Here is a 27,674-nt window from a genome sequence, read left to right as displayed (position 1 = left end):
CAGAAATAAATCCTCATACTGGACACGTTACATTTGACTCTGAAGTACAGGACAGGACAAATTTGCTAATGACACACATATCTTTCTATTCATGTTTTCAGGCCAAATTGACATGTAAACTTGAGAAAAACTAAGTGTCAAATTACTACCTCTCATTTTCATCTCCCACTCCCAACAAGACAAGAGTCTACTAAAAATACATTATGTCATGAATAGCACCCTTGCAGCAGAGCAGAAAAAATGCTCTGAAGCCAGATGGCTTTAGCTGGAACACCAACACCGTCACCTGGGTTCCATTTCTTAATGTGTGAACCTGAAGTAACGTTTGTGCCCAGCAACTTATGTGGGCTTGTTCTGAGGTTTAAATGAGCTAATACTTGTTAGGTGTTTAGTACAGAGCCTAAGCTGCCTACCATAGGGCAACATATGTTAACTAGATAATTAACAATAGCAGCAAATACTCACCATGTTCTGAGTTAATTTTCAAAACAGCTTGATTAAGAAACTAAGGGTGAAAAGTCATTTGTCCAAGGGAAACAAAAGAATCAAGTCTTGGTCTCAAATGGAGACATGTCCAACTCCAAAGCCCACAACTGTTTTCTGAGAGTTATGTTTTGTTTGGTTGACATAACTGAGCACTTAAGACCAAGACACAGCTTTCCAAATAACTCCAAGGGTCTGCATTCTCCCAAATTTTTTTTACAATCATAAACTGCCTTTCTAATAACGTAAGATTCTTATGACTTCTTTTAATGGTATTTAATCTATGCTTTTTCCCAGTGAGCAGCAATCAAAATGTAACAGAAACAGGTTAACAATAGATACAAATGTCAAATACAAATAGAAAAAAAAAATCACTTCAATAGGGGATTTCCCTGGTGGTCCAGTAGTTAAGAATCTGCCTTCCAATGCAGGGGACATGAGTTCAGACTCTGGTCAGGGAACTAAGATCCACACACTGGGAGGCAACTCAACCTGCACAACACAACTAGACAGAAGCCCACGTGCTGCCAAGGAGAGCCAACACAGCCATAAATACATTAAAAATCACTTCAATCATTTAAACAAACAAACAAAAACAGTGGGAGAACTTAGGGAAAGACCTGGACCCTAACTTCTCCCTTCAATACCATCCCTTCCTGCCCCATCTTCCCAAACTAATCACGCCATATTCAACTTATCCTCCCAAAGCAGCAGCTATTTCAATCCTTAGAATCCTAAATCACACTCCCCTCAGCCTAGCACAGTTGCCCTGCCTCAGCTTCCACCATATTCCCATCTTATGCATTCCTGGCACATAAAAAATTATTGAGTAATGAATGAAGAATGTATTGTCTCAATGTTAGCAATTTTCAAAATGCAAAGTTACAATAAAATGTACCCAGTAAAATTACTCTTAACTGAAAACTTAGAATGTAACTCTTACTATAAAATATAATCATATTAAAAAATGAAATTCATTCTATTAGAATAGTATTATCCTGATACCAAAATCAGAAAGACATTGCAAGAAAACTACAGATTAGCACCCCTTATGCATAAAGATACAAAAATCCTAACAATCCAAATAAAGTGAAAGTGAAGTCGCTCAGTCGTGTCCGACTCTTTGCGACCCCGTGGACTGTAGCCAGCCAGCCAGGCTCCTCTGTCCATGGGATTCTCCAGGCAAGAATACAGAAGTGGGTTGCCATTTCCTTCTCCAGAGGATCTTCCCGAACCAGGGATCGAACCCAGGTCTCTCGCATTGCAGGCAGATGCTTTAACCTCTGAGCCATCAGGGAAGCCAAATATAGCAACAAATAAAAAATATTATATATCATGAACAAGTGAAATTTATCCTAGGAACACAAGGCTGCTTCAACACACAGAAAAATCAATTAATGTAATATACCATACTAAAGAAGGAAGGGAAGGACTTCCCTCGTAGTCCAGTGGTTAAGAATCTGCCTTCCTTAAAAAAAAAAAAATCTGCCTTCCAATGTGAGGGGCAACGGTTTGATCCCTTTTCAGGGAACTAAGATACTAAGATCCCACATGCTACAGGGCAACTAAGCGAAACTCAAGAAGCCTGTGTGATACAACTACTGAGCCTGAAAGCTCTAGTGCCAGTGCTCCACAATAAGAGAAGTCCAAGCACCACAACTCTTAAGTTACCCATGTGCTACAATGAAGACCCAATGCAGCCGATAAAAAAAAAAACAACAAAAAAAAGGCGGAGGGCGGGAGGCAGCCAGGAGGTTTCCCTGGTGTTCCAGTGGTACAGAATCCAACTGCCAAAGCAGGGGAGACGGGTTCGATCCCTGGTCAGGGAACTAACTACGCACCACAACTACTGAGCCTGTGTGCTCTGGAGTCCATACACTCCAGTGAAAGATCCTGCATGATGAAACAAACATTCATCAGCAACTAAGATCTGTACAGCAACTACGACTAGACACAGCCAAATAAATAAGTTAATTAATTATATATTTATATATATATATATAGGTGTGTGTGTGCGCGCCTATGTGGCGTGGACTTCCCTGTTGGTCCAATGGTCTCCCACTGCAGGGGTCCTGGGTTTGATCCCCAGTCAAGGAACTAGATCCTGCATGCAGCAACTAACAGTTCACCTGCCACAACTAAAGATCCCACAGGCTATTACAAAGATTAAAGATTCTGAGTGCCACAACTAAAACCTAGTGCAGCCAAATAAATAAATATTTTTTTAAAAAAAGATTACAAACCTTTGGGATTTCCCTGGCAGTCCAGGGGTTAGGATTCCATGATTTCACTGCCAAGGGCCCTGATTTAATCCGTGGTTGGCTACTCAGCATGGCCAAATTAAGAAAATAAAGACCTCTGTGTTTCAAGGATACCATCAAAAAAATGAAAAAAAATCATAGAATGGGAGAAAATATTTGCAAATCATATCTGATAAGAAACTTAATCCATAATATACAAGAAACTATAACAATTAAAAAAATCCCTATCTTTAAAAAATACACAAAGAATTTACAACACAGACTCTCCAAAGTAGCTATGCAAATGGCCAAAAAGCACATAAAAGGAGTCTCAACATCTGTCATCAGGGAAATGTAAATCAAAATCACGAGATAACACATAACACTCACTAGGGTGGCTAAAATTTAAAAAAAAGAAAGCAAGTGTTGGCAAGGATATAAAGAAATTACAACTCTCATACATCATTAAAAGGATGATAAAATGGTACAGTCTGTCAGTTCCTCAAAATATTAAACAGTCACCATGTGACCCAGCAACACCACTCACAGGAATATACCCAACAGAACTGAAAACATATATCCATTAAAAAACCTATACACAAGTGTTTGTAACAGCACTGTGCTTGCATGCATGCTAAGTTGCTTCAGCTGTGTCTGACGGGACCCTATGGACTACAGCCTACCAGGTTCCTCTGTCCATGGGATTCTCCAAGCAAAAACATGAGTGGGTTGCTGTGCCTTCCTCTAGGGGATCTTCTTGACCCAGGGATCAAACCTGTGTCTCTTACATATATACCTGCACTGGCAGGCGGGTTCTTTATCACTAGTCCCCCATGGGAAGCCCAGCATTACACCTAACAGCCAAAAAACGTGAAAACAAACAAAATGTCTATCAAATGATGAATGGGTAGACAAACAATGATCATCAATATAATGCAATATTATTTGGCAATAAAATAGAATTAAGTAGTTACAGTAATACTACAATATGGATAAATCTGAAAACATGCTAAATGAAACTAGTCAGACACAAAAGGCCAAAGACTGTATAGTTCCACTTACATGAAATTCATATCCAGAAAAGATAAAATACTTTGTCATAGAGACAAAGTAAATCAGTGGTTGACAGGGACTAGGAGAGGGGAAAATGAAGAGTGACTGCTGGCTATGGGTTTCATTTTGGGTGATAAAATGTTCTGGAATTAGACAGTGGTTTTGGTTGCTCAACTCTGTAAATACACTGAAGCCACACTGAGTTATATCCTTTAAAAATGTGAATTTTACAATATGTGAATTTTATCTTAATTTTTTTAAATGCAATTACTATGCTTTTTTAATTTATAAGACATATACTCAGAATTTAAATGTGGAAAAAAATTATACATAACGTAAAGGATGTTTGATTTTTACAGGTCCATGACATGAGTCTGAGTGAACTCCGGGAGTTGGTGATGGACAGGGAGGCGTGCTGAGATTCATGGGGTCACAAAGAGTCAGACACCACTGAGCAACTGAACTGAACTGAAAGGATGTTTGATTTTTCCAGGTCCATGCTTTAAACAACAAAAAATACCTTAGGAAAGGAAGACAGGGAGGGAGGGAGAAAGAGGGGGGGAAAAAAAAAAAGACTGTCCAAATTATAGGTCATTTAGGTATCAAATAAACGTTTATTATTTGTTCTTCTCCCTTGGGTATAAGAAGTATCGTAAGAATACCCACAGGAGGACTTTGCTGGTGGTCCAGTGGCTAAGACTCTACTCTGTGCTCCCAATGAAGGGGGCCAGGGCTCAAACCTTGGTCAGGGAACTAGACCCCAAGTGCTACAACTAAGACTCAGTGGCGTCAAATTAAAAAAAAAAAAAAAAAGCTTTACAAGAATCCCCATAAGGAATTCCCTGGCAGTCCAGTGGTTAAGACTATCTGCTTTCATTGCTGAGTGCGTGGGTTCAATTCCTGGTCAGGGGACTAAGCTGACCACAAGCTGCATGGTGTGACCAAAAAAAAAAAACCCCCCGTGAATCTAGAAGACATATCTGTACACCTATGTTCATATCGGCATTATTCACAATAGCCAAAAGGTGGCCATCGACTGATAAATGGATAAAGAAAACGTGGTATACTGCAGAATATCTTTAAAAAGGAGGAAAATTCTAACAGCCTACAACATGGGTAAATTCTTGAGGACATTACACTAAGTGAAATAAGGTAATCACAGAAAGATAAACACTGTATAATTCCATTTACAAGACGTTTCGAGATCAGTCAAACTCAGAAACAGAAAGCAGAATGGTAGTTGACAGGAGCTGGCAGGAAGGGAAAGTGCACAGCTGTTTAACGGGAGTTTGGAGAATGGCTGCCCAAAATGTAAATACACAATACTATCAAACTGTACACTTCAAAATGGTTAGGATGGGGAGGTCCCTGGTAGTCTAATGGTTAAGATTCCAGGCTTGCACTGTGGTGGCTCCAGGTTCGATTCCTGGTTGGGGAACTGAGATCCTGCAAGCCACACAGTGTGGCAAAAAAAAAAAAGCTAAGATGCTAAATTTTATACTATGACAAATGAAATAAAGAATCCCCACTGAAACAGGCAAATACATATACTGCTGGCTGAGAGTGTAAATAAATATAGTCTTTTAGTGGGCAATTTGGCAATATTTTCAAAATCATAAACATTTAACTTTGACCCAGAATTCGGTCCTGGAGATTTACCCTACAGATTTATTTGCATACATTCACAATGACTTATGTGCACAGTTGTTCCCTTTCAGCAAAAGAATATGTGGAATGAAAATGTTCATACATTCATAAAATAAAATACTATCTAAGTGTATAAACGAATGAGAAAATATTGTTCAAAAATGTAAATATTTAGACAACAAATTAAGTGAAAAAGAAAGATTAAGTGTGCATAATCTGCTACCTTTATCATACAAAAAGGTAAGAAGGCCCATAAGAACTGAAATTTAGCAGGAAGGTAGAAGAGTACTTTAGGGTACTTTATTAGTTATCTTTCTATACTATATTTTTCAACCATATACCTAATTCAAAAATCCAAGGTCCATCAGCTTAAAAGTTTTAAGTATCACTACTATGTATACTTATGCTTTCTCCTTTCATTAAAACTGTTTATTTCTTACTGGGTGGGCTAGTAACTAGTTGCCCTAGTGGCCCCCAGTGATCCACATTTCAAGGTATTCCCCTCCCACACTGTATATTTCTTTGGATCTCCTTGTTAAGCTTCTCCTCTTCTGAACCACTCACTCTGGGGAAAGCTGCTAATCACTGTGAGCAGCCCTATGGAGAAGCCCACAAGGTAAGGAACTGAGGTCTCCTATTGTGAACAGCCATATATTATTTATTTTTCCCAATAGCCATATGAGTGCATCATCTTGGACAAGGATTCTACAACAGCCTTCAAATGACTGCAGCAGTGAAGGACATCGTGCTTGTAATTTCATGAGAGAAAGGCAGAACCACCCAGCTAAGCCACACCCTTATTCCTAACTTCGTATGACAGAAATGTTTATTATTTTAGACTACGAAATTTGCAGGTAATTTGAGGGTAATTTGCTTCCCTAATACAAAGGGAAGTAGCTAAAAGAATTTGTTTCCAAAAAGAATACTAAAGACACAATAAAAATTATCTGTATCATGCTAGATATTAAAATAAAATCTCTATTAAATCAATTAAGACTGTAGCAGACAGGATTTCTTCAAATTTTTACAAGTATGTAAAGTTTGTTTAGCGAATTTATAGAAGCACAATAAGCTTCAAATTGGTAAAAGAAATTACTCCAAAACACCAATTTGGCTATATGAAAAGTGAAACTTCAGCTCTACAACTATAGAAAATTATTAACTAAAATGAAAAACAGATTGAGAGGAAATATTTATGTCCATAAAATTAAAGGATAATAGCTACAAAACACTACAATCCAGATAAGTCAGTGAAGGATACAGACAGCAAAGGCCACAGAAGAAATACAAACATAAATCACTTTCAACAATAAAACTATTAATTAAATCAATCTTTCAGTAGTAGTATGCATCTATTTAATTATGTAAAAAACTTAAAAAAAATCAATGCTATCAAAGTTGTTTTGTTATCAAAGGGAGGAAAACGTCAGACCCATACACTACTGAGAACTGTGTAAAATCGTACAATCCTTTTGGAAAACCATACAGAAGTAGGCACATCTGAGATACAAAGAAAATTAACCCATTGCCCTGATAATTCCACTATCACCAGTTTGTCCTTAGGAACAATTCCACAGGCATTACTATGAAATTATTAAGGTACCTATCAAGACTTTACTTAAAACTCCAGTATCTACTCTACCAAGTAACTAATTTCAGTGGTATAATAACCGGCACTGTAACACTTCTGCCCCAAAACTCTACTACATTAGAAAAGCATTTCAAATGCAGCACTTTGCTACCTCTCAACCACTGCTCTGCAATTCTTTACAGATCATGGCATGGTGGAAGCGCTTTTTCTTCATATGTTAATAAGAAAAATAGAGTCGATACTCTGTCAATTGAACCATCTGCAACATTAAAGAGATGCCTTTGGACATAAAATTTCATTACCAATTAGCATGGCATTAATGTCTATTATTTTTACTGGGTATAGACAGAACTTCCACAATGCACACTGCTGACATCATCAGGGATCCCCAACAGCTCCAATTACTGCTTCAAGAGAAATTATAGAAATGACAAGGGAAATATACCCTCATAATTTACAGAGAAAGATTACCTTCAGATTCTTCTTGGTATATGAGGGGATATCATATAACCAGTAATTATTTTTAATTTAATGTGTAGATATAATTGTTCACCCTCCAAAATGGATTTTATCCTTCCAGCAATCTTAAACATAGTGTTATGGTATTTCCTGTAAGTTTACTAGGCATGTGAATTTTAGAGGACTTAATAAAGTAATTTTACCTAATAACAGTAACAAACACTAAAATCTGTTCCAATTTATTAAGGGGAAACCACAAGCTTGTATGTACGATTATATACTTTCTTTAATAAGTCATCTAAAAGACGTAATAGTTAAAAACTAGGATTTGTATACAGGCATAATAAAGAACGTAGAGCATCTAGAATATATAAAGAACTCCCAAAACTCAACAATTAAAATCAAATTAATTAGAAAATGAACAAAAAACATGAGTATATTTCACCAAAGAGGATATACAAATGGCAAATAAGCACACAAAAAGATGTTCAACACCATTAGCTATCAGGGAAATGCAAATTAAAACCAGAATGAGGTATTATTACATAACTATCAAAATGGTTAAAACAAAAATAGTGACAACACTCAATGATGGTGAGGATGAACAGGAAGTGGATCTCTCATACACCACTGGTGAGAACGTAAAATCATATAGTCACTCTAGAAATCAGCTTGGCAGGTTCTTATAAAAGCAAACATGCCAGTAACATGTGATTCAGCAATTGTACTCTTGGGCATTATTCCCAGAAAAATGAAAACTTATGTTCACACAAAAGCTATATATGAATGGTCACAGCACTTTTACTTCTAATAGCCAAAAGCTAGAATAAACCCAGATGTCCTTCAACAGGTGAACGGTTAAACAAACGTGTGTGTGTGTGTGTGTGTGTGTGTGTATAGAATGCTGCTGCTGCTGCTAAGTTGCTTTAGTTGTGTCCAACTCTATGCGACCCCCCCGTAGACGGCAGCCCACCAGGCTCCCCCGTCCCTGGGATTCTCCAGGCAAGAACACTGGAGTGGGTTGCCATTTCCTTCTCCAATGCATGAAAGTGAAAAGAGAAAGTGGAGTCGCTCAGTCGTGTCCGACTCTTCGCGACCCGATGGACTGTAGCCCACCAGATTCCTCCATCCATGGGATTTTCCAGGCAAGAGTACTGGAGTGGGTGCCACTGCCTTCTACTTAGTAACAAAAAGAAATAAAATATCAATATACTCAGTAACTTGGATGACTCTCCAGGTAATGTTAAGTGAAAACACCCAATACAAGGCTATCGACACACACACACATATATATACACACTGCATGATTCCATTTACGGGCACTTTTTAAATGACAAAATTTTAGAAACAAAGGACAGATTAGTAGTTGGCCAAAGGTCGAAGAGGAATTGCCAGGAAAAAGATGGATGTGATACAAAAGGGCCACAGGAGAGACCCCTGTGGCACTGAAACTGTTAAACATCTTAACTGTGATACTGAGTATACAAATCCATACAGGTGACAAAAATGCAAAGAACTTAACACAGCACACACAAACAAATACGAGTAAAACCAGGGACATCTGGAATATGTCCTTACAGAAATAAAGAATTTTCTTTAAAGAAGAATGTGAAAAACAAGAACTGGGTCGTCGGAGGTCTGGTGGGTTATGCCAATGTCAGTAGTCTGGTTGTGGTGTTAGATGCTTTCACAAAACATGCCATTGCAAAATCAAGCGAAACACACATGAGATCTCTGCACTATTTCTTACAACTAACTGCATGTGCACTTATACTAATTTCAATAAAAGTTTCAATAATTAAAAAAAATCTACCTACATGTTCATTTGAATGCATGTCCCTAATATATTAAACAAAGTATTCAATAATATGTATATGAGGCCACTTGTGTGACCAAAAGATTAAAAAAAAAAAAAGGTCTACAAACACAAAGAAAATTCTAATAAAATATTAAGAGTGAAAATGAGGGAGCATTGGGAATTCCCTGGCAGTTCAATGGTCAGGACCCTGCTTTCACAGCAGGGGGCCCAGCTTCAATCCCTGGTTAGGGAAATAAGATCCCACAAGTCACAGTTTGACCCAAAAAAAGAAAAAAAAGAGGGAACATATGAAGATGACAGAAATAAAGATCCTTTTTTATTAACATTCCATTTTTCACTTTTACCATGAATTTATGTTACTTTTCTAACTAAAAAGATTCCTAGCAATTTCTTCATTTGAGATCATTTAAAAAAAGTTTCAGAAATGATCATTCAATGAAAATCAAGTCCACCACCAGAAAAGAGGTCAACTCTCCTACAAACCAGGGGGTGGAAATGAAACATTTATATCCATGACAAAGAACACCCAGCAAAGAGCAACAATGTAATAAATTATACCACTTCACAGCTGGAGTAGGGAAAGATACTGAACTTCTGGCCCAAATTAAACTCTCCTGATTACCAATCAAAAAATGGATCCAATTCTCCTGATATTAAACGAAAACTGAAACTGTCAAATAGTCCAATGCCCTTATCTTACCAATTAAGCAAGAAGAGTTTGGATAAACAGAAAAAAGCAAAACTGTAAAGATATGTTTCTTAAAATTCACAATTCTTCCAAATGTGCATTTGGCTCTTGGCATAGAATAACATGCATCACTTACTGAGCACCTACTTCAAAAACAGCACTGCGCTAGCTGCTTCAGATAAATTATCTTGCTGCATCCTCTCAAATGTGCAAGGCTGCACAGTATTTGCCCCATTTAGAAATGAGGAATGGGCTCAAAAAGATTAGGGACTTCTACTAAACAGGCAGCATCTCAAGGAATCTGTCCTATGAAACTATTATGACTTAATATCCTTAAGAGCTTATACATAAGAATAGGAAAATGAAAGCTTGAGATATAAGGAGCACAAATTCAAAGTCCTTAGAAACTGATGGCATGAGGGAATGAAGTAAAAAAGAAAATCTCTGAAGTTTTGAAATTTGGTACATTGAGGATAAGAGCTCACTATCTGATCACCTTCCTACCTAAAATTTACTCCCCTTCCCAACTTGTATCTCTGTAATAGTACCATTCATTCTTCTACTCCATAAGTACACTGAGTGTCTGCTACAAAGAAAACATCACACTACACACTGTTAAGATACTAAATGCTGAAATTAGACCAGGAAGAGAAAGGCATAAGCCAGGGGACTGTGAAGCAAGGCACCACTAATAGTTCAGGTTGGCTGAACTCAGGCCAGCCAGGATATCTTGGGTTTAGCATATGAGATTTGGGAAAGTCAAGATGAGGTCTCATCAAAGACACAGAATTTGGGCTTTATTTGATAGGCAGATGGGGAGAAGAGTTGGGCACTGAAAGTAAAGCTTTCATCAGAGACCTGTGTTTTGTTTGTGTGCTTATAGTCGCTCAGTCCTGACACTTTGTAAACCCATGGACTGTAGCTCACCAGGCTTCTCTGTCCATGGGGTTCCTTCCAGTCTAGAATACTAGAGTGGATTGCCATGCCCACCTCCAGGAGATCTTCCCTCCAGGAATCGAACCCAGGTCTCCCATATTGCAGGCAGATTCTTTACCATCTGAGCTACCAGGGAAGCCCCATCAGAGACCTCACCTCGTATTTCTCGTTTTGAAGGTCATAGGTAATTCTGTCTCTCCAGAAAGACTGGAAAGAAAAACAATATGACGACCAGTAATAAAGATAACATAATAGAATGGAAACAGCATAAAAATTCAACCCTATAACATGGAATACAAGGCCTATATTTATACTTATCTCCTGACAACCCTGCTCCTCTCAGATTCCCATCAAAGAATTTCTTGCCACTTTCATGCGCTTATTCCTCCTTACTTACTGGCTTGTCTCTGCTTAAATATATATAAGCTTCTATGAAATTCTTCCACATTACTCCAGGCATGACTTTTTCCAAACTCCCACAGTACTGCTCTATAACTTCTACCAGGCCATGTGGTATTCTGTACTGTCATTGTTTACACCAGTCTTCCTTGCATGGTAAAGTTCCTTAACAGCAGACTGTATCTTTCAATACCAGCAGTGCCTGGCATCGAGAAGGCACTCAAGTTCATTTTGATCATATAAACAAGTGATTCCAAGGTTTCCAACCTTGAAAAGAACTGGAGGATGATGCCATCATTAAGACAGGAGGGGATTTCCCTAGCAGTCCAGTGGCTAAGACTCCCTGATTCCAATGCAAGGAGCCTGGGTTTGATCCCTGGTCAGGGAACTAGATCCCACATGCAGCAAGTTTGCAGGCTGCAACTAAAAGACCCCCACAGGCTGCAATTAAAATATCATGAATGCTGCAACGAAGATCAAATATGCCTCATGTTACAACTAAGATCTGGCATGGGCTAACAAATAAATTTTTTTTAAATATTTTTTAAAAAGACAGAAGGAAAAGCATATTTGGCAAAAAGAGATAGTCAAAGGCAGGTAAGTATGCTACAGGTGGAAGAGGAACTCAGCTGGAAATTTGTTTCTTGCTCTGAAGCTCAGAAGTCAGATCAAGAGTTTTCACACAGCAGAGAAGTGAATTAATAAAAGCAGATAAGACTGCAGAGAATGACAGAAAAGAGGAAGAAAAGAGAACAAGCAGTCCAAAAAGGACTGTTTAAAGGAGGAGTGGTCAAAACACTGCACATCTAGTAGGATAAGTCTGGAGGTGCCACTTGTAACTTTGAAAAGAACAGTTCCAACAGAGTAGCGACGCCAATCCACAGGGCTTTAAGGAGGGGTAGACAACTCTCAAGAAATTCCCCAGGAAACAGGAAAGTAATCACAGGGGATAAGGATAGAGGAAGATTCTTTAGAATAGACAGATGTCATTCTGTTTTTAGGCAGAAAAAGTGATGCAGTGAAGGTTGAGAATAAAGATCCCAGCAGAAAGGAGAAAGTAATGAAGAGAACCAGCAACTCCAGCAAGGACAGATTCAGAGAAAGAGCAGAAGCTGAGAAGTGTGGAGACAGGAAAGGAGGAAGCAGAGAATTGCTGAGATGATGAGAAGGGAAAAGAGAACCCCATTTCTGTCTCAGGCACCAGCACAACAAGCCTTGAACAAAATCTGTACTTATCTCTTTCATTCCTCAAATCCAGGCTCCAACTTTATTCCCAGTCCAGGCAACCCTAAAAGGGCTGCCAATTTTCTCTCCTCTGAAATAATCTCTCAGATTTACCCCCTTTCTACTACTGATTCTGCTCAATTCTAATTTTTAATTACTAGTGCAAGACTCCACAACCTAACATTGCCTCTACTCTCTCCCAGCCAAAATTTCCCCAACACAGATTTCATCGTGTCACTTCTCAGCTGAAATTCCTCACTGGATCCCAGTTTCTATCACATCAACATCAAATGCCAATCTGAATTTCTAGGCCCTATTTCACAAGGACAGGCTTCCCTAGTGGCTCACTGGTCAAGAATCTGCCTATAATCCAGGAGACATGAGTTGATCCCTGGGTCAGAAAGATCCCCTGGAAGAGGAAATGGCAATCCACTCCAGGATTATTGCCTGAGAAATCCCATGGACAGAGGAGCCTGGCGGGCTACAGTCCACAGTGTCACAGAGTCAGACATAACTGATCAACTAAACCATCCACATTACCTGAGGACATTCATCCTATCCAACCCTGTGAAAATACTGCTGCTGCTGCTGCTGCTGCTGCTAAGTCACTTCAGTCGTGTCCAACTTTATGCGACCCCATAGACGGCAGCCCACCAGGCTGCCCCGTCCCTGGGATTCTCCAGGCAAGAACACTGGAGTGGGTTGCCATTTCCTTCTCCAATGCATGGAAGTGAAAAGTGAAAGTGAAGTCACTCAGTCGTGTCCAACTCAGTGCAATCCCATGGACTGCAGCCCACCAGGCTCCTCCGTCCATGGGATTTTCCAGGCAAGAGTACTGGAGTAGGGTGATGAAAATACTAAGTTTACTTAATTCTTTTTATCCAAAGTACCTTTCTAAACCTAACCAAACCCAACCCAGTCAATGAACTGAAGTCCCACTCTTTACTGGAGCCTTGATCGCTCTAGGTTTCATTCACCTCTCCATTGATCTCCTTAACCACCTGAACATCCACAGCACAGAACTTAGTACAGAGGGTGGTTCATATTTTCTGCATGTCCAAGACTGTACAGGGGTATACTGTCACAACATCGAGATGTCTGTTTTGAAATGGCTCCCAAAAAAGTCTCTATTTAACATCCATCCCACATACAATATAGTGTGTCTCTACCTAATGAAGCACAAGCTAGTATTATAGTGCAAATCAATTACAAGGTAAAACTGCAAACAAATCTGGCACAAAGATGCTGTGTTTCTCAAAGTCAATGCAAATAATAAAGAACTACTCCAATTAAAGGCAAGAAAAAGGTGATTTAGGTCAACCAATAAACAAGTGACAACTGACAAGGAGAACAGGACAAGAGCTTCAAAGAGAGATGCTGAACATCAAAGGATTAAGAAAAGTTAGTGAAGTGACATCGTGGAGGGAGGATAAAACAAGATTGGCAAAATATCAGGAATTCTTAAAGCTTGGTGAGGAGTACATGGAAATTCAACCACTTTCTCTTCTTTGGTATACACCTGAAACTGTGCACAGTGGACGTTTTTTTAAAACAATACCTTAGTTAAGACTAAGTCCTTAAATACTTACAAAAATGTATCCTTATGATCATGGTAAGAAAATGAAGTAAAACAAAGTATGCCATCTACCTATTGTACAATTTTGCTGGACAAAAATTTTAAAAACCTACTTGAGGGCTTCTCTGGTAGTCCAGTGGTTAAGAATCTGCCTTGCAATTCAGGGGACACTGGTTTGATCCCTGGTCTAGGATTCCACAAGTCACTGAGCAACTAAGCCCCTGCACCAAGACTACTGAGCCAGCACTCCAGAGCCCGAGGTCTGCACCTACTGGAGCCCGGGCGCCTGGAGCCCATGCTCCACAGCGAAAGAGGCCACCGCCAGAAGAAGCCTGAGCACTGCCACGAAGAGCAGCCCGTGCTCGCTGTTAACTGCAGAATGCCAGTGTGCAATGCAAACGCACCACAGCCAAAATAAAAACCTATTTGATTCTCGCCTTATGATAAAAAAACAGTTGCCATCATAATCAAAATTTTGATAAAGGTTTAAAACTGTCTTTTTTAATTCTCAATTTTACATTTCTATATAAAATCTAAATAAACCTGTTCCTCTCTATTTACTTGTGGAATTTTAGTCCTCAATTTTAATTGTGCTCATTTTTAGTGGTCTTCTTCAGATAAAGAAAATCACTAATATATACTTTAGACTACTCTGGAGGCTGCCTACATCCTAAGAACTTTGAGGATTCCCAAAATTGATGAATACCGCCACAGCATAAATTAACTCAATTTTACCTCCATAAAATATCTAAATGAGGAAGAATATCAAACAAACAATTGCTGCAATCAGCCTAGTAAAAAAGCCAGGAGACACTTCAGGCCCAGGCAAGAGTGTCAGGGACCTTCAAAAGTCCCTAAAGAAAACCAAGAGTACTCAAATAATTCTATGATTTCAATAGTTTTCAGTCTTATCCCCAATAACCTTAAGTACCTTTAAGGCAGATCTAGACCTTTTATGACATTTGTTTTTTACTGCAAGGCTATGAAGCCCCAGTGAGACAATACAGACCAAACCACTTAAAACTAAGTTATTGCCTGTTACAACTTGGAGCTCTGGGAACCAACCTTCCTTGAAGATTTTTTCCAAGCACCTACAATATACAAAGCATTGTATACTATATATGTACACTGGCAGAAATTAGACAGTATCAACCCAATTAAATACAAAAACACCAGGTCAGGATTATTAACTATAGTGAGAACCATTTCACATCACTGTATGCAGAAAAAGTAACCGAAGAGCATGAAGGTGAACTGAAGAGGTTGCTCCTTTATGACAGAAGACAAACAGTCTGCTGATAGCTAGTTGTACAAAAACAACTGGCAATACAACATTGAATTATGTTGTCATTCTCTAGTTCCAGACAGAGGGTTTAAAATCCTAAAAAGTACTCATTTTAAAATCCTAATAAGTACTTGTTACTCTTGCCAGGAGAATCTTATTCTATCACAGTATCAAACAATAATAGCATGTGCAAAAGATTTTCTAAAATTTCTAGCCCTAAGCACAGGCTCTAGTATAGAGTAAGTGCTCTCCACACCTGCTGCATCAACCAGTCACTGTGAATAGTCTGAATATATCAAGTGTGCAGCTATATAGAATTTCTTTTAATTACACTTTGCTCAAGCTTACTGTTCAACTAAATTTGCATTTTGAGACTGACTTCACTTTAAATTCTCAGAAAATATCAAAGGCGAAAATGAAAGCAATCAATTTTGGATGAAGCAATTTAGATTTATACACAATCTGTAAGAAAGACTTAAAAGAATAAATATTCGAATTTCCTGGCGTTCAGTGGTTAGGACTTCACTGCCGTGGCCTGGAACTAAGACTGAACTACTGTTCAGCCCCTGGTCAGGGGAACTAAGATCAATAAGCCACATGCAGGACAGTCAAAAAAAAGAACAGATACTGGTTTCTTCAAGTCAATAGTCTTTGAGTAATTTTATTTTCTACATGAAGAAAATTTTTCTGCACTTATACAAGTTTAACTCTCATTTTAGATGCATAACATTTTTTCTAAAGGCTCAAGTATTTTAGAACCAGTAATGACACCTCTTTGATAAGAACCACATAGATTTACACTTAATAAACTTCTAGAGAAACATGTATCTCCACCTTCCGATCTAAGTTTTTATGTAAAGACAAAACTATATACATGTAAAATACATTTCAATGTAACAAGGAAGGATTTGTCTGAGCTGCTGCTGATAGGCCAACACAGCCTATCCACCCTAAAAAGTATCTAGGACAAAACAGACTCAAAATAACTACTGAAACAAATTTTTTAAATTTGAAACTGCCAAACTAAGAAATCAAGGAGTAGTACTAAAGCATATTTAAGATATGAATCAACAGAAACAAAAGCGACACACCCACATTCTCACTCTTAATTTTAAAGAACTGCAGGGCTATATAGTAAAATGAACATTGAAGGCACTCAAAACTATCACCACACACCATAAAGTTTTTTCTATCTAAATCTTTACAGAGTATTTCAGAGACATCTTGGGAGTGACTGGGATCCTCTCTGGTGACATAACAGATGACCATGACAATGTGTCTGGGCAGAAACAAAATCAGAATCAAATATTTAAAGTTGAAAGGAATCTTTTAACAATCAAGCTGGTTCAGATTTTAAAAGTGATGAAACAGGGTAAGTGAAGTCAACTGGTCATTTAGCTAACTGGGGACAGTCAAAAATTCTGGGTGAAGACCAGATTTTTAAAAAGTAAGTACCATTTACCACAATCTAACAATAGTAGGTAGCACTACTGAGTAACTCAAAGTACATTTTTTCCCATTTCCATACACATACACCCATACCACACACATAACTACACTTCAAAATTTAAGAGCAGAGAAGGTTCAAGAGCGTACTCTCATGGTGGCTGTTACCATAGGATGCTGTACAACACGTACCTCAGAAAAAAATAGTCTAATTTAAATTTTGACTGATGTCCAAAAAGGCCTTTTCATCTGAGCTACCCTGAATGTGAACCCAAAATGTATTTCAACCTGCAAGTCATCCCATCAACTAAAAATATAACCCATGCCTTATGCAAAAATAGGACTCCAGGTAATTCACTGATTTCTGTACTCACGACACAACCAAGGCAAAGCCAAGGCCACTTTTAGAAAAAAAGCTAAACAAATGTATCTTGAAAACTTAATTCTGAACTCAATCAAATGCCCTTAAAAGCTTAACTCTTAACCAGTCCTCAATGGAGAGTTAACTTGGAAAATCAGAAAAGAATCAAACTCATATAAGACAGAAAAAATTTTAGATCAAAGTAAAATTTTCCCAAAGAGCTTATCATTAGTAATAAGCTTTCATCTGTGAACTGGTAAACAATCAAAAACCAATTAGTTATAACTGGTTTTTATAGTTTCCCTTTAAGTTGCCTGTATATATACATTAATGTATCTATTTAAGTTGTACCAAAAACTGCTTACAAATGGCAATTCCTGTGAAGTAGATGATGATGAAGTTCCAGGTAATTCTAGCATGTTTCCTAATGTACTGGTACTGGAGTCTGGATCATCCTGAAAAGATAAATTTATTGAGTTTAATTGCTCTTCTATAGTAACGTTTGTATCTCCTAGTGAAAGGGGGGCTGGGAGAAGGGCTGCTCTTTCATGGCTGCCGTCCACGTCACTTCTTTGCTTATTTCTCTGCGTTTCGGCCTGAGGAGCTAATGGCAAGAATGGCGGTTTGCCTGCACCGTGTCTACTGTCTGGTGTGCTGTCTTGTTCATCTCCCATGGCCACGTCTACATCATTTTCTGATTTAGGCTCATAATTGCAGGTGGCATTGGTTTGAGTTTCCTCAAAGATCTCCTCTATACTCTCATCCTCTGTGACTGGCTGTTCTGGGTCCATTTCAGAATCTACATCTGCATCGTCCACACAAGTAAAATTCTCAAAGTGCAGAAAGCCATTCTTGACAGTCTTTGTTACTTTTACCTGGAGTTCAGGGGAGTTATTACAAGAGGGTTCCTGTTTCATAGCAAGTGCTGTTGGACCACCAGGATTCAAGGAAGTGCAAACAACTGGCGACTGAGCTCTTGAATCACTTTTTTCAGGGTCTTGAAAGGATTCTGATCCATCAGCAGACCCATTTAAATACTCTACATTGATCATGGAGGCCAAATCCTGTAGTTTCCGCAGTGGAATGTAACAAGATGGAGAATCTTGTCCATAAGCATTTTGGGATGTTCCACTGGCAGTCGATAACTGCATAGTACACCCATTAAGTGGCTCAGAAAAATTGGATTGACCATTACCGAAAGGGCTGTCCTTGTCTTCAGGGGCATCTAAATTCACTGGATTGGAAAAGGGCAGCAGACAATTTCTTCTAGGTAGTTTACAGGTCTGATCCATCCTGGGCCAGCATCAACCTGGAATCCAAAAACACGGCAATTAATCTGGGTTAATGGGCCATTTGACTCTTATCTTCAAAATGGCAGCCACTTCTCAAGGCCTAGTGGCCTCAATGCTTTTCTGCTGCACTTCCACGGGTGGAAAAAGTTCCCCAGTTGACGATGGAAAAACAGCCTCGGTGAGCCTCCGCGAACTCCATCTTCCCGGAGACGGGTAGATCTTGCCACATGGAAACAGCCCGTCCCTTTTTCCTGCAGACTGGTGGGCAGTTGGGCTGATCTAAAATTAAAATCCCGTTGGCAGTAGAAATTTCCAAATCTCAAACAGGATTGTCTTTCCCCTCCCCCGCTAGGAGTCCAGCGGCCGGATCTCCCAAAAGCAGGGGGCTGTAGGGTTCGAGGCGGGCTCCGGGACGCTGCACAAAAAGGTTACCCCCCCATCCTTCCTGGCTCGCTCGGGCGCAGCGGTCACAATAGCGCTGCACCCTGCGCCCCAACTGGCGCCCGAGCCTTTGCAGTGGCCGTGCTCAGGCCGCAAGCAAGTCAGCGAAGCGGGTGCACCCCGAAGTTCTCCTTTCTGATTGCAGGCCTGCTTGGTCCACAGCTCCAGGCCCAGAGGCCGGAACGCGGCAGGGGGAGAAACGGAGGCAAGTCGGTGAAGCCGAGTCAGGGCAGCAGCAGCAGCAGCTGCTACAGCTTGACAAACATGGCTGCTGCCGACGCCGCCGCCGCCTGCCCGGGCCGCGTTCCTTCCCGCAGCGCCGGTAGCACCTCCTGGCCGAGCCGATCGCACTCATCAATATTCAGCACCAAGCAAAGTTTGCTGCAGGAGGGCAGCCGGCCCCGTGCCCCCCAGCCGGCTACCTGAAGGGAGGCGGAGGCCGAGGTGCGCGCGGGAGGCCGGCGGGGCACGGGCCGCGCGGGGAGGAAGTTCGCGGAGGCCCGGCCGGCTAGGCCTGAGCCCGGCTGGTAGTGATGGAGGGGGAGGGGGCCTGCGGCTGCAACGCCGCGGGCCACCAACCCTGCGCCGCGCCCGGCCCTCCCCCGCGCCCCTCACCTCACGGCCACCACCATCTTCCCCGCCCGGCCGCCTCCCCCATCCGCTCGCGCCAGCCCGCCGCCCACCCCAGCGCACTAGTTACCGTGCCCCGCGCCCCCTCCCGGGCCGGCTGGGGGGAGGGGGTGACCCTCATTACACTGGGGCGCGAGCGGAGCGGTGGGGAGAGCGTGGAGCCGCTCGCCGCACCCCCCTCCCCCCGCGTCTCTCTTCAGGAGAGAAGGTAGCAAGCGCGACCTGCCCCGGCCTATTCCGCCGCCGCCTCCTCCTCACACCCCCACCGCGCGCGCCCCCGCGGTGGCGCGTGCGACCGAGCGCCTCGCGCCGGCCCGCGTGCGGCTGGGGCCCCGAGTGCGCGCGCACCCCTTCCCCCAAGGCGCGCGCTCCTTTGCCTCACTCTTCGGGGTTCAGGGCGGGTGAAGTCGGGCTCGCGAGCGCGCCACCCAATCAGCGGAGCCGCCGCTGCCGCCCCCTCCCCTCCCCCTGCGCGCCCGCTCGCGGCCCGGGCCTACGGGCCGGCCCGACTGCCCGGGCGGGGCCTGAGGCGGGCTCCCCAGGGGCCTCGCGCGCCTCCCCGGAGTGTCGGGGCCTGCGGGCGTCGTGGGTGGCATTCCGATCCCCTCACCTACCTCGGGGAGCTGCGCCGGCCCCGGGCTGCACACGTTTCCAGAACCCTACCAGTCTGGAGCCCCAGCCCCGGCGGCACCTGGCTGGGCTGAGGCCTGTCCGACCGCCCCGCCAGCCCCGCTCGGGCCCGCGTCAGTCCCGGCCTCCATCTTAGGTTACAGCCCGGGTTCCCTATCCACTGGGCACCTGCCTTCAGCCCGCTCGGCTCGGGCTCGAGACCAAGGCAACCCCCCTCCTACCGCGGGGCTCACCTGGGGGCTTGGGCTGGGGTCTTCGAGGCCTCAAACCCCGAGCAGGCGCGGCCGCAGGTGAACCCCCTGCCGGGCCGCACCCCAAGCCCACATCACCACCACCACAGACCAAGCAGAGCAGGAAACAAAATGGAGGCAGCAGCTCGGGTCTGCCTCCCCGAGCCAAGCCTGTGCAGCCCCAGGGCTCCCTCCTGCCGCAGGCCCGACGCCCGCGAGGCCGGGGGCTGGCTCGTCCCAGGCGCCAAAGGCAGCCGCCCTAGAGCAGCGCAGACAGGCCGGGGACTCAGCCCTGCGGTCCCCACAGCCCCTCACCCACCATCCCTTCCCTTCCCCCTCCCTCCATTCCTTTTCCTCCCCCTGCCCGGCCGTGCGGGGTGAGCGGCTCCCGGGAGCCGGGTCGGGTCGGGTTACCCGCCCGGGCACTGCCCGCCCAGCCTTGGCCTCCGTGTGGGGATGAGGCCAGGGGACCCCCGCGCTGAGCCCACCCCCCGCACCCGAGCCGGGCAGCAATCTGACAGCGCGCCCGCACCTCGGCCTGCCGCGGTGCGGCCCCCGCTCAGTGAGGCCGAGTCCCGAGCCCGGGCACCGCCGGGACGAAGCTCCCTCGTCACCCCCGGGCCCAGGGGTCCTCGCAGCCCCGGGCGGGGCGAGGGGAGCGCTGGGGGAGGGGTCCACTAATCCCTGCACCGCCTCCCGCGCCTAGTCCGGGTCTAGGCCTGGCACTGGGACTCGGGCCGGGGGCGCGGGCGGGCGTTAGTAGGTGTGTGCGCGCGGGGCAGTGGACGCGGGCTGGGGGCCCGGAGGGGCCGAGCCTCGCTCCGCGGACGCTGCAGTTCTCTGCACCCAGGCAGATGGCCCTCTCGTGCCACCTCCGCCCCGCGCAGGCCGCCTGCTCCGCAGCCCTGCTCCCCGGGGAGCGCGCGCCTCGCCCCTGCGGGCCGGGCATCGGGACCCCGGCGGAACAGCGGTGGGAGGGCGGACCGCTGAGCTGGTCCCGCCAAGACTGCGCGCCTAATTCCTGCTCTGGGGCGCTCTGCCCTCGGGCGCCTGGCACCTCGAGGCCTGCACCCAGTACCCGGGGCCCCGCAGCACTGGCCTACTGCGTCCAATCACCAAAGACACCGCGAGGGCAGGTGGGGAAACCCAAATAATGACCCCGCGACGCCGACGTCCCCCAGGCCCTACGCCTAACCCGATCCAACTCTGACCCCCCCCTCCCCCTCCCGGCTTGCTCCCCGACAAAAAGCTCACCTGGGTACCTATTTGGTCCCTAGAGTGCTAAGTTCATCCTCGATGTTCAGAGAAAATCACAAACGACCGCCATAAAAAATTCCGCCTCCTCCAGAAAGCCTTCTGTGATTAGTGTTAACTCCATCTCAAAGCTGAGGGCGCCGCCCTCGAGAGCCACGTGACTACCATTCCTCCTAGGGCTTAGTAAATGTGCATAATTATTGCCTCAGTGGAGTGTTTACCCGCCATCCTTCTATCTGTTAATAGCGAGCCCACCTGGGAGAAAGGCACTTTTGGCGTTGTCTTGCGCGGTATTGGCTTTCGCTTGCTGCTCTAGCCTAAATTCCGTCCTTCAGCCTTCCCCAGCCTTCACCCCAGTAGACTTGGAGCTCAGAATGCCCGTAGCTTCCTTCCCTCCAAGACCCACAGACCAGCCAAGGAGATAGACAACAGGTCCTTACCACATCTGAGTGCTGGGATGCATCCCTGCCAAGAAAGCAAGCAGGCTCTCTTGGAAGGAAGGTGTCCCCTGGAACCAGTGTGATGAGGGGAGCACTGTGACCTCAGGCGGCCTCCTTCTGTTGAAGAGAATGAGGTATCCTGACTGTTCCCAAGTGCATAGTCAGGTTGGCAGTGAGTCGAAGAAGCGCTGGGTCTACACTCCAGGGTCCCGCCCTACAAGGACCAGCCCTTTGTTCTGCTAAGGAGTGACTCCTGCTAATCCTTTCTAGTCAATTCAATAGGGAGCTCTGACTGGCTCCTTCTTCCTTCGTGCATGCTAAGTTGTTTTAGTCATGTCCGATTTTATGTCACGGTATGGATTGTAACCTGCCCAGCTCCTGTGTCCATGGGATTCTCCAGGCAAGACTACTGGAGTAGGCTGCCCTCCTCCAGAGGATCTTCCCAACCCAAGGATCGAACCAGTGCTCTCAGGTCTCCTGCCTTTGCAGGCGGGTTCTTTACCACTAGCGCCACCTGGGACTCCTTCGCACCTAATCTTTTGAACTAGTCATTTCTGACTGACAGTTACCTCCTATCAACTGCCCCAATTCAGATTACTTGTAACCCTTTATTCTCCCATGACCATCCTGAGGGCCTGTGAGGAGCCACTCAATGGCCTTGAGCCACTCAGTTAAAAAGCCACAAGCCTCAGTTTCGTCACCTGTGGTTTCCAAAGCACAGGGTGGCTCCGAGGCTCTTGCAAGGCAAGGAAAGGTGTTTGGAGCCTGTACAGACTACGTACTTGATAAATGCTGAGATGTTTCATTACTTCTTTCAGCAACCATTTTTTTTTTTTTTGTATTCCAGGCAGTTTTGCTAGATGCTGGGGAAACAAAGGATGAGATCCCTACCTTAGGAAGCCCCCAGACTTAGGAAAAAACACTTACATAAAGGTGCAAAGGTGTGAAGAGGGACAAGGACAATGTTTCCTCCAGAGCAGACTTCCAGACATCACTGACCTAAATGAACCTCTCTCTCCGACTTCACAGGCCCCACGGAATAGGTCTAGTGCCTAAGTGCTCAGTTATGCCCAGCTCTTTGCAACCCCATGGACTGTAGCCCGCCAGGCTCCTCTATCCATAGGTTATTTTCCGGGCAAGAATACTGGAGTAGGTTGCCAGTTCCTCCTCCAGGAGATATTCTCAACCCAGGGTTCGAACCCAAGTCCCCTGTGCATCTCCTGCATTAGAAGGTGGATTCTTTCCCACTACCCCACACAGAATAGGCGTAGGAGCTAAAGGAGGACAGGCAGCTAGGGATGAACAGCTTACTGATGATGGTCTTAGGGAAAAGACTAGAATCCCAGAGAAAACCTCCCGGACTTTCCTGGAATGACTCAAGGGTCCCTTCCTGCCTTCAGAATAGAATTTGGCTACGGAGGTCTCACCCACAGCAGCTTCCTTTGGTGACTCCCATTCAGAAGGCTAAGCACCTATTGGGTGCCAGCATTTGGTTGAGGGGACCCACAGGACCCTATATTCTCACAAGGACACTGGCTCCCGAAGTAGGGGAAGAAAGGATAGGGCTGTGGCCTGCCCTCCTCGTCTCAGCACAAGGAACTGGGCCTGTGCCTCCCATCCTCAAGACAGAGATTAGAATCAGTAAATACTTGCTGAGTCTATGCAGTATACTGGACACCATGCTGGGCACTGCCCTCCTCCAGAGGATCTTCCCAACCCAAGGATCGAACCAGCGCTCTCATGCATGAGTTCCTTTAAACCTTTAGCTGCCCTATGCAGAAATGAGGCCCGAGAGATTAAGCCTTTCTGCGGGGTCTCAGAGTCTTGTTTCACGTCTTCTGCTCCTGGCAAACACACCTTCTGGGTACAGTCGGTGAGAAGGCCCAGTACAGTGCCTTGTGCATAAGAACTCTGGAATTTGAGTGGTGGGCAGAGTGAGATTACCTTAGCCTCAGTTTCTTCATCTGTAAATTACCAGTACTGGTAACCTACTGAAAGAGATACCTGTAGAGACATTCTGCCAGTGTACTCCTTTTTTCTTAGAACTGCCCTCCCCTTTCATTCATGAATTCAGCAGATATTAGCTTCCCACGTGGTGCAGTGGTAAAGAATCTGCCTGCCAATGCAGGAGACACAGGTTTGATCCCTGGGTCAGGAAGAACCCCTGGAGTAGAAAATGGCAACCCACTCCAGTATTCTTGTCTGGAAAATTCCCCTCAGAGGAGCCTGGTAGGCTATAGTCCATGGGGTTGTAAGCTATGTAAGTAGGAAGGAAAAAAAAAGGGCTATGCATTGATTCAGCAGATACTCATGGTGTTCCCCCTCAGAGTCTTGTGGGAAAGGCAGAGAAGTAGTAACAAGGTAGAGAGCTGAACACTGAGAGAGAAGCCAGAGGTGCTGGGGGAGCTGAGGAGGGCTCAGAGACAGTCAGGGAAGGCCTTCCATGGAAGTAACATTCACAGGGAACTCAGAAGGATATTCAGGAATAGCTTAGAAAGGAGGGGATAAGTTAGAGATTCCAGCAGAAACTGGGCTTTGGAGGGACTGACCACAGTTCAGTGTGGTCAGAGGCTAGTGCAAGGCGGGAGCGGTAGAGGTGACGAGTGCACTTAAGAGGCCTCAGACGGAGATGGGGAAAGCCACAGGGACCTGACAATTCAGGACTTTCTTTTTTAAGCTAAAGAATTCAGCTTTTAACTGGAAAGGCAGTAGGGAGCCATGGAAGGTTAAGAAGCAGATTAAGAATCTCATCTGTGCAGCTGAAAGCTCATTCTGCCAGCAGTGCCCAGAAGAAATGGATACCTCCTCTAGAAACAAAAGTCCTTTGCCTTTGGGTATGCTAGGACTGTTTTGTCACAGTAACAGTTGTGGCTTCTCTTCTGTGCCAGCTACTCTGCAAGACACTTCTCATCTACTCCTGAGATGGGCACTCGTTATCTCCATCTTCCAGGGAGGAAGTGAGGAAGTGTGACTTATTCAGAGCTGAGCTCCCACCCCAACTCCCAGTTCAGGCTCTTCAGCCATGCTGGACAAGAGCAGCATATGCTCTCTGATGAAATAGCCAGGCTTTGTGGGGAGGTTTGGAGGCCTGTGGTGATTAGTCCCAAACACTGCTGGTGAATACTACAACCACTCCTTGTGACGGGTCTAAGACTTTCTGTCCCACCGAGTGGTTTCTCCAGAACTGGATCAGGCTTCCACTTAAGCCTGAGGAAGGTTTGGCATTTGCAGCCATACAGCCCTCCAGCAATTTCCTTCCTCCCCCAAATACCAGGTTTATGTCAGCTAACCTGACCCTGTAGCCTTAGCCCCAAGGATTCAAGTTTTCACCTTCAAGTGTTCTGTTTTTCAAATGTTCTCTTTGGAAAGCCCTGAGTGTAGTGGCCTCTAATCTCTGCCCTCCTGCCCTCCTCAATTTCCCGGCTGCCCAGTATATCACCACGCCAGGACAGGCCACGTCCTATCCATCCTGTACTCAGGCCCACTCCTCTGCCTTTTCCCCTGTCATGCAAACTTGCTCAGAGCCCAGTTTAGAAGATTTCTCCTCCTGGAAGCCTTTCCTGTTTCCTCCCTTGTAGGCAGTCATTTTTCTTCCCTTGTATGAGCCCTTGCAGTAACTATTGGCTTTACATATTAGTCCAAGCCAGTTGGTGAGCCCCTTATGACCACCAGTGACCAAGCCCAGGACTATGAAGATCAGAGTAAGTGCCTAGGAAACACTTCCTAACGATCACCTCTTTTCTAAGTCTGTGTCTTCAAACGACAGAAGAATTATGGCTCGTGGCTCAGATGGTAAAGAATTGGCCTGCAACATGGGAGACCTGGGTTTGATCCCTGGGTTGGGAAGGTCTCTGGGGGAAGGTATGGCAACCCACTCCAGTATTCTTGCCTGGAGAACTCCATAGACAGAGGAGCCTGGTGGGCTACAGTCCAGGGGGACACAACTGAGCGACTTTCACTTTCACATGGACCACCTGGTCATGTCAAACCATCCCTCAAAGGATTCAGGGATGTTTGGGGAACACTCAGGCCTCTGTGCCAGATGACTTTCAGAAAGTATGAGAGCCTATAGTATCTAGAGTCAGACAGATGTGGGTTCAAACTGGAGCGGGGCCACTTGTCAGCAAATCTTTCCCTTTCCTGAGCCTCACAAATGAGGTCATTGGGCAGATTGAATATGTCAATGTAGGCAGGACATGGCAGGAGGGCTCACACAGAGCAGCTGCCCATGAGACACCTGCTTCAGATGCCACCAGGCTCCCCAGCCCAACAGGTCAGTCTTCCCTCCATTCCAAACCTCTCCTCTGAGCACTTGATTTTTCAGATGCACCCTCAGCTTCTGGAAGCACTTCTGAAGGTACTAATTCCCAGGTGAGAAAGGGGGATGTGGAAGAATGCAGGGCTCTGGGAGGGGGAGGGGGATGAAGTCAGAGGAAGGAGGAGGTCTGCAGCTGGTGGCCAGGAGAGCACTGTGCCTTCTGCTGCCTAAGGGTCACCATTTACACCCACCCAGCCATCGTAAAGAGGACATTGTCCTATTCTACATATGAAAACAGAGGCTGAGAAAGAAGCAGTGTCTTGTTCTGGCAAGCGGTCGAAGGCTCAGAGTTTACACCCAGTAGTCACTTAATGGGAGAAGGCAATGGCACCCCACTCCAGTACTCTTGCCTGGAAAATCCCATGGATGGAGGAGCCAGGTGGGCTGCAGTCCATGGGGTCGCACAGAGTCGGACACGACTGAGCGACTTCACTTTCACTTTTCACTTTCATGCATTGGAGAAGGAAATGGCAACCCACTCCAGCGTTCTTGCCTGGAGAATCCCAGGGACGGGGGAGCCTGGTAGGCTGCAATCTATGGTGTCGCCCAGAGTTGGACACGACTGAAGCGACTTAGCAGCAGCAGCACTCACTTAATGGCTCACCAGTAAAGAATTCTCCTGCAATGCAGGAGCTGCAGGAGACACAGTTTTGATCCCTGGTTCAGGAAGATCCCCTGGAGAAGGAAAGGGCAACCCACTGCAGTGGTCTTGCCTGAAAAAAATTCCATGGACAGAGGAGCCCAGTAGGATAAGACAGTCCATAGGTTCACAAAGAGTTGGACACTACTGAGCAACTAACACTCACTCATACTATATATGTGCTTTAAATACATCATAAAGCCCTGGGGCTGTAGATACAGCTCTATCAATTTATAGAAAATGTTTCATGTGTCTAAAATGGCAAAACTGGGCCCCATCATCAAATGCCTCAGCCAACTGAGACTGACTTTTTAAATATAAGAATACGGAGTGCTCTATGAATTTGCGTATCATCCTTCCACTAAGGCCATGCTAAACTTCTAATGCTAATTGTAGCATTCCAATTTTAGTATACGTGCAGCTGAAGCAAGCACTCACACTGATTTTCAATCAGAAAAGATTTGACTCCATTCTCAATTAAAACCAGCATGTTATAATATGCATCCCCATGACAACCATGCCCTTGCTGGGTTCTAATTCTGGGACTGACAGACAAGGCTAAAGCCCTGCCCTGAGTTTACTGGATGAAGTA

General features: G+C 44.7%; 1 protein-coding gene across 8 annotated transcripts in view; it reads right to left on the bottom strand.

Annotated features, from left to right (window-relative positions):
- Positions 1 to 21,271, bottom strand: part of NSD1 (nuclear receptor binding SET domain protein 1) — a 148,133-nt gene extending 126,862 nt beyond the window's left edge. Inside the window, exons 1-3 of one of the 8 annotated variants that reach the window (XM_069591771.1) lie at positions 20,963 to 21,271; positions 18,403 to 18,516; positions 17,573 to 17,662 (exon numbers count right to left, since the gene is read on the bottom strand). In XM_069591771.1, coding sequence (XP_069447872.1) covers positions 17,573 to 17,662; positions 18,403 to 18,432 — 120 coding nt within the window. In that variant the 5' untranslated portion in view covers positions 18,433 to 18,516; positions 20,963 to 21,271. Of the gene's footprint in view, positions 1 to 17,572; positions 18,517 to 19,362; positions 19,992 to 20,433 lie in introns of those variants that run through there. The other 7 variants (XM_069591769.1, XM_069591768.1, XM_069591770.1 and 4 more) reach the window with 7 other exon arrangements.
- Positions 21,272 to 27,674: the final 6,403 nt, after the last annotated feature.

The sequence above is a fragment of the Ovis canadensis genome, chromosome 5 (assembly GCF_042477335.2).
Source record: "Ovis canadensis isolate MfBH-ARS-UI-01 breed Bighorn chromosome 5, ARS-UI_OviCan_v2, whole genome shotgun sequence".
Lineage (NCBI taxonomy): Eukaryota > Metazoa > Chordata > Mammalia > Artiodactyla > Bovidae > Ovis > Ovis canadensis.
The sequence above is the reverse complement of the archived record's forward strand: the minus strand, read 5'-3'. Positions and strand labels throughout refer to the sequence as shown.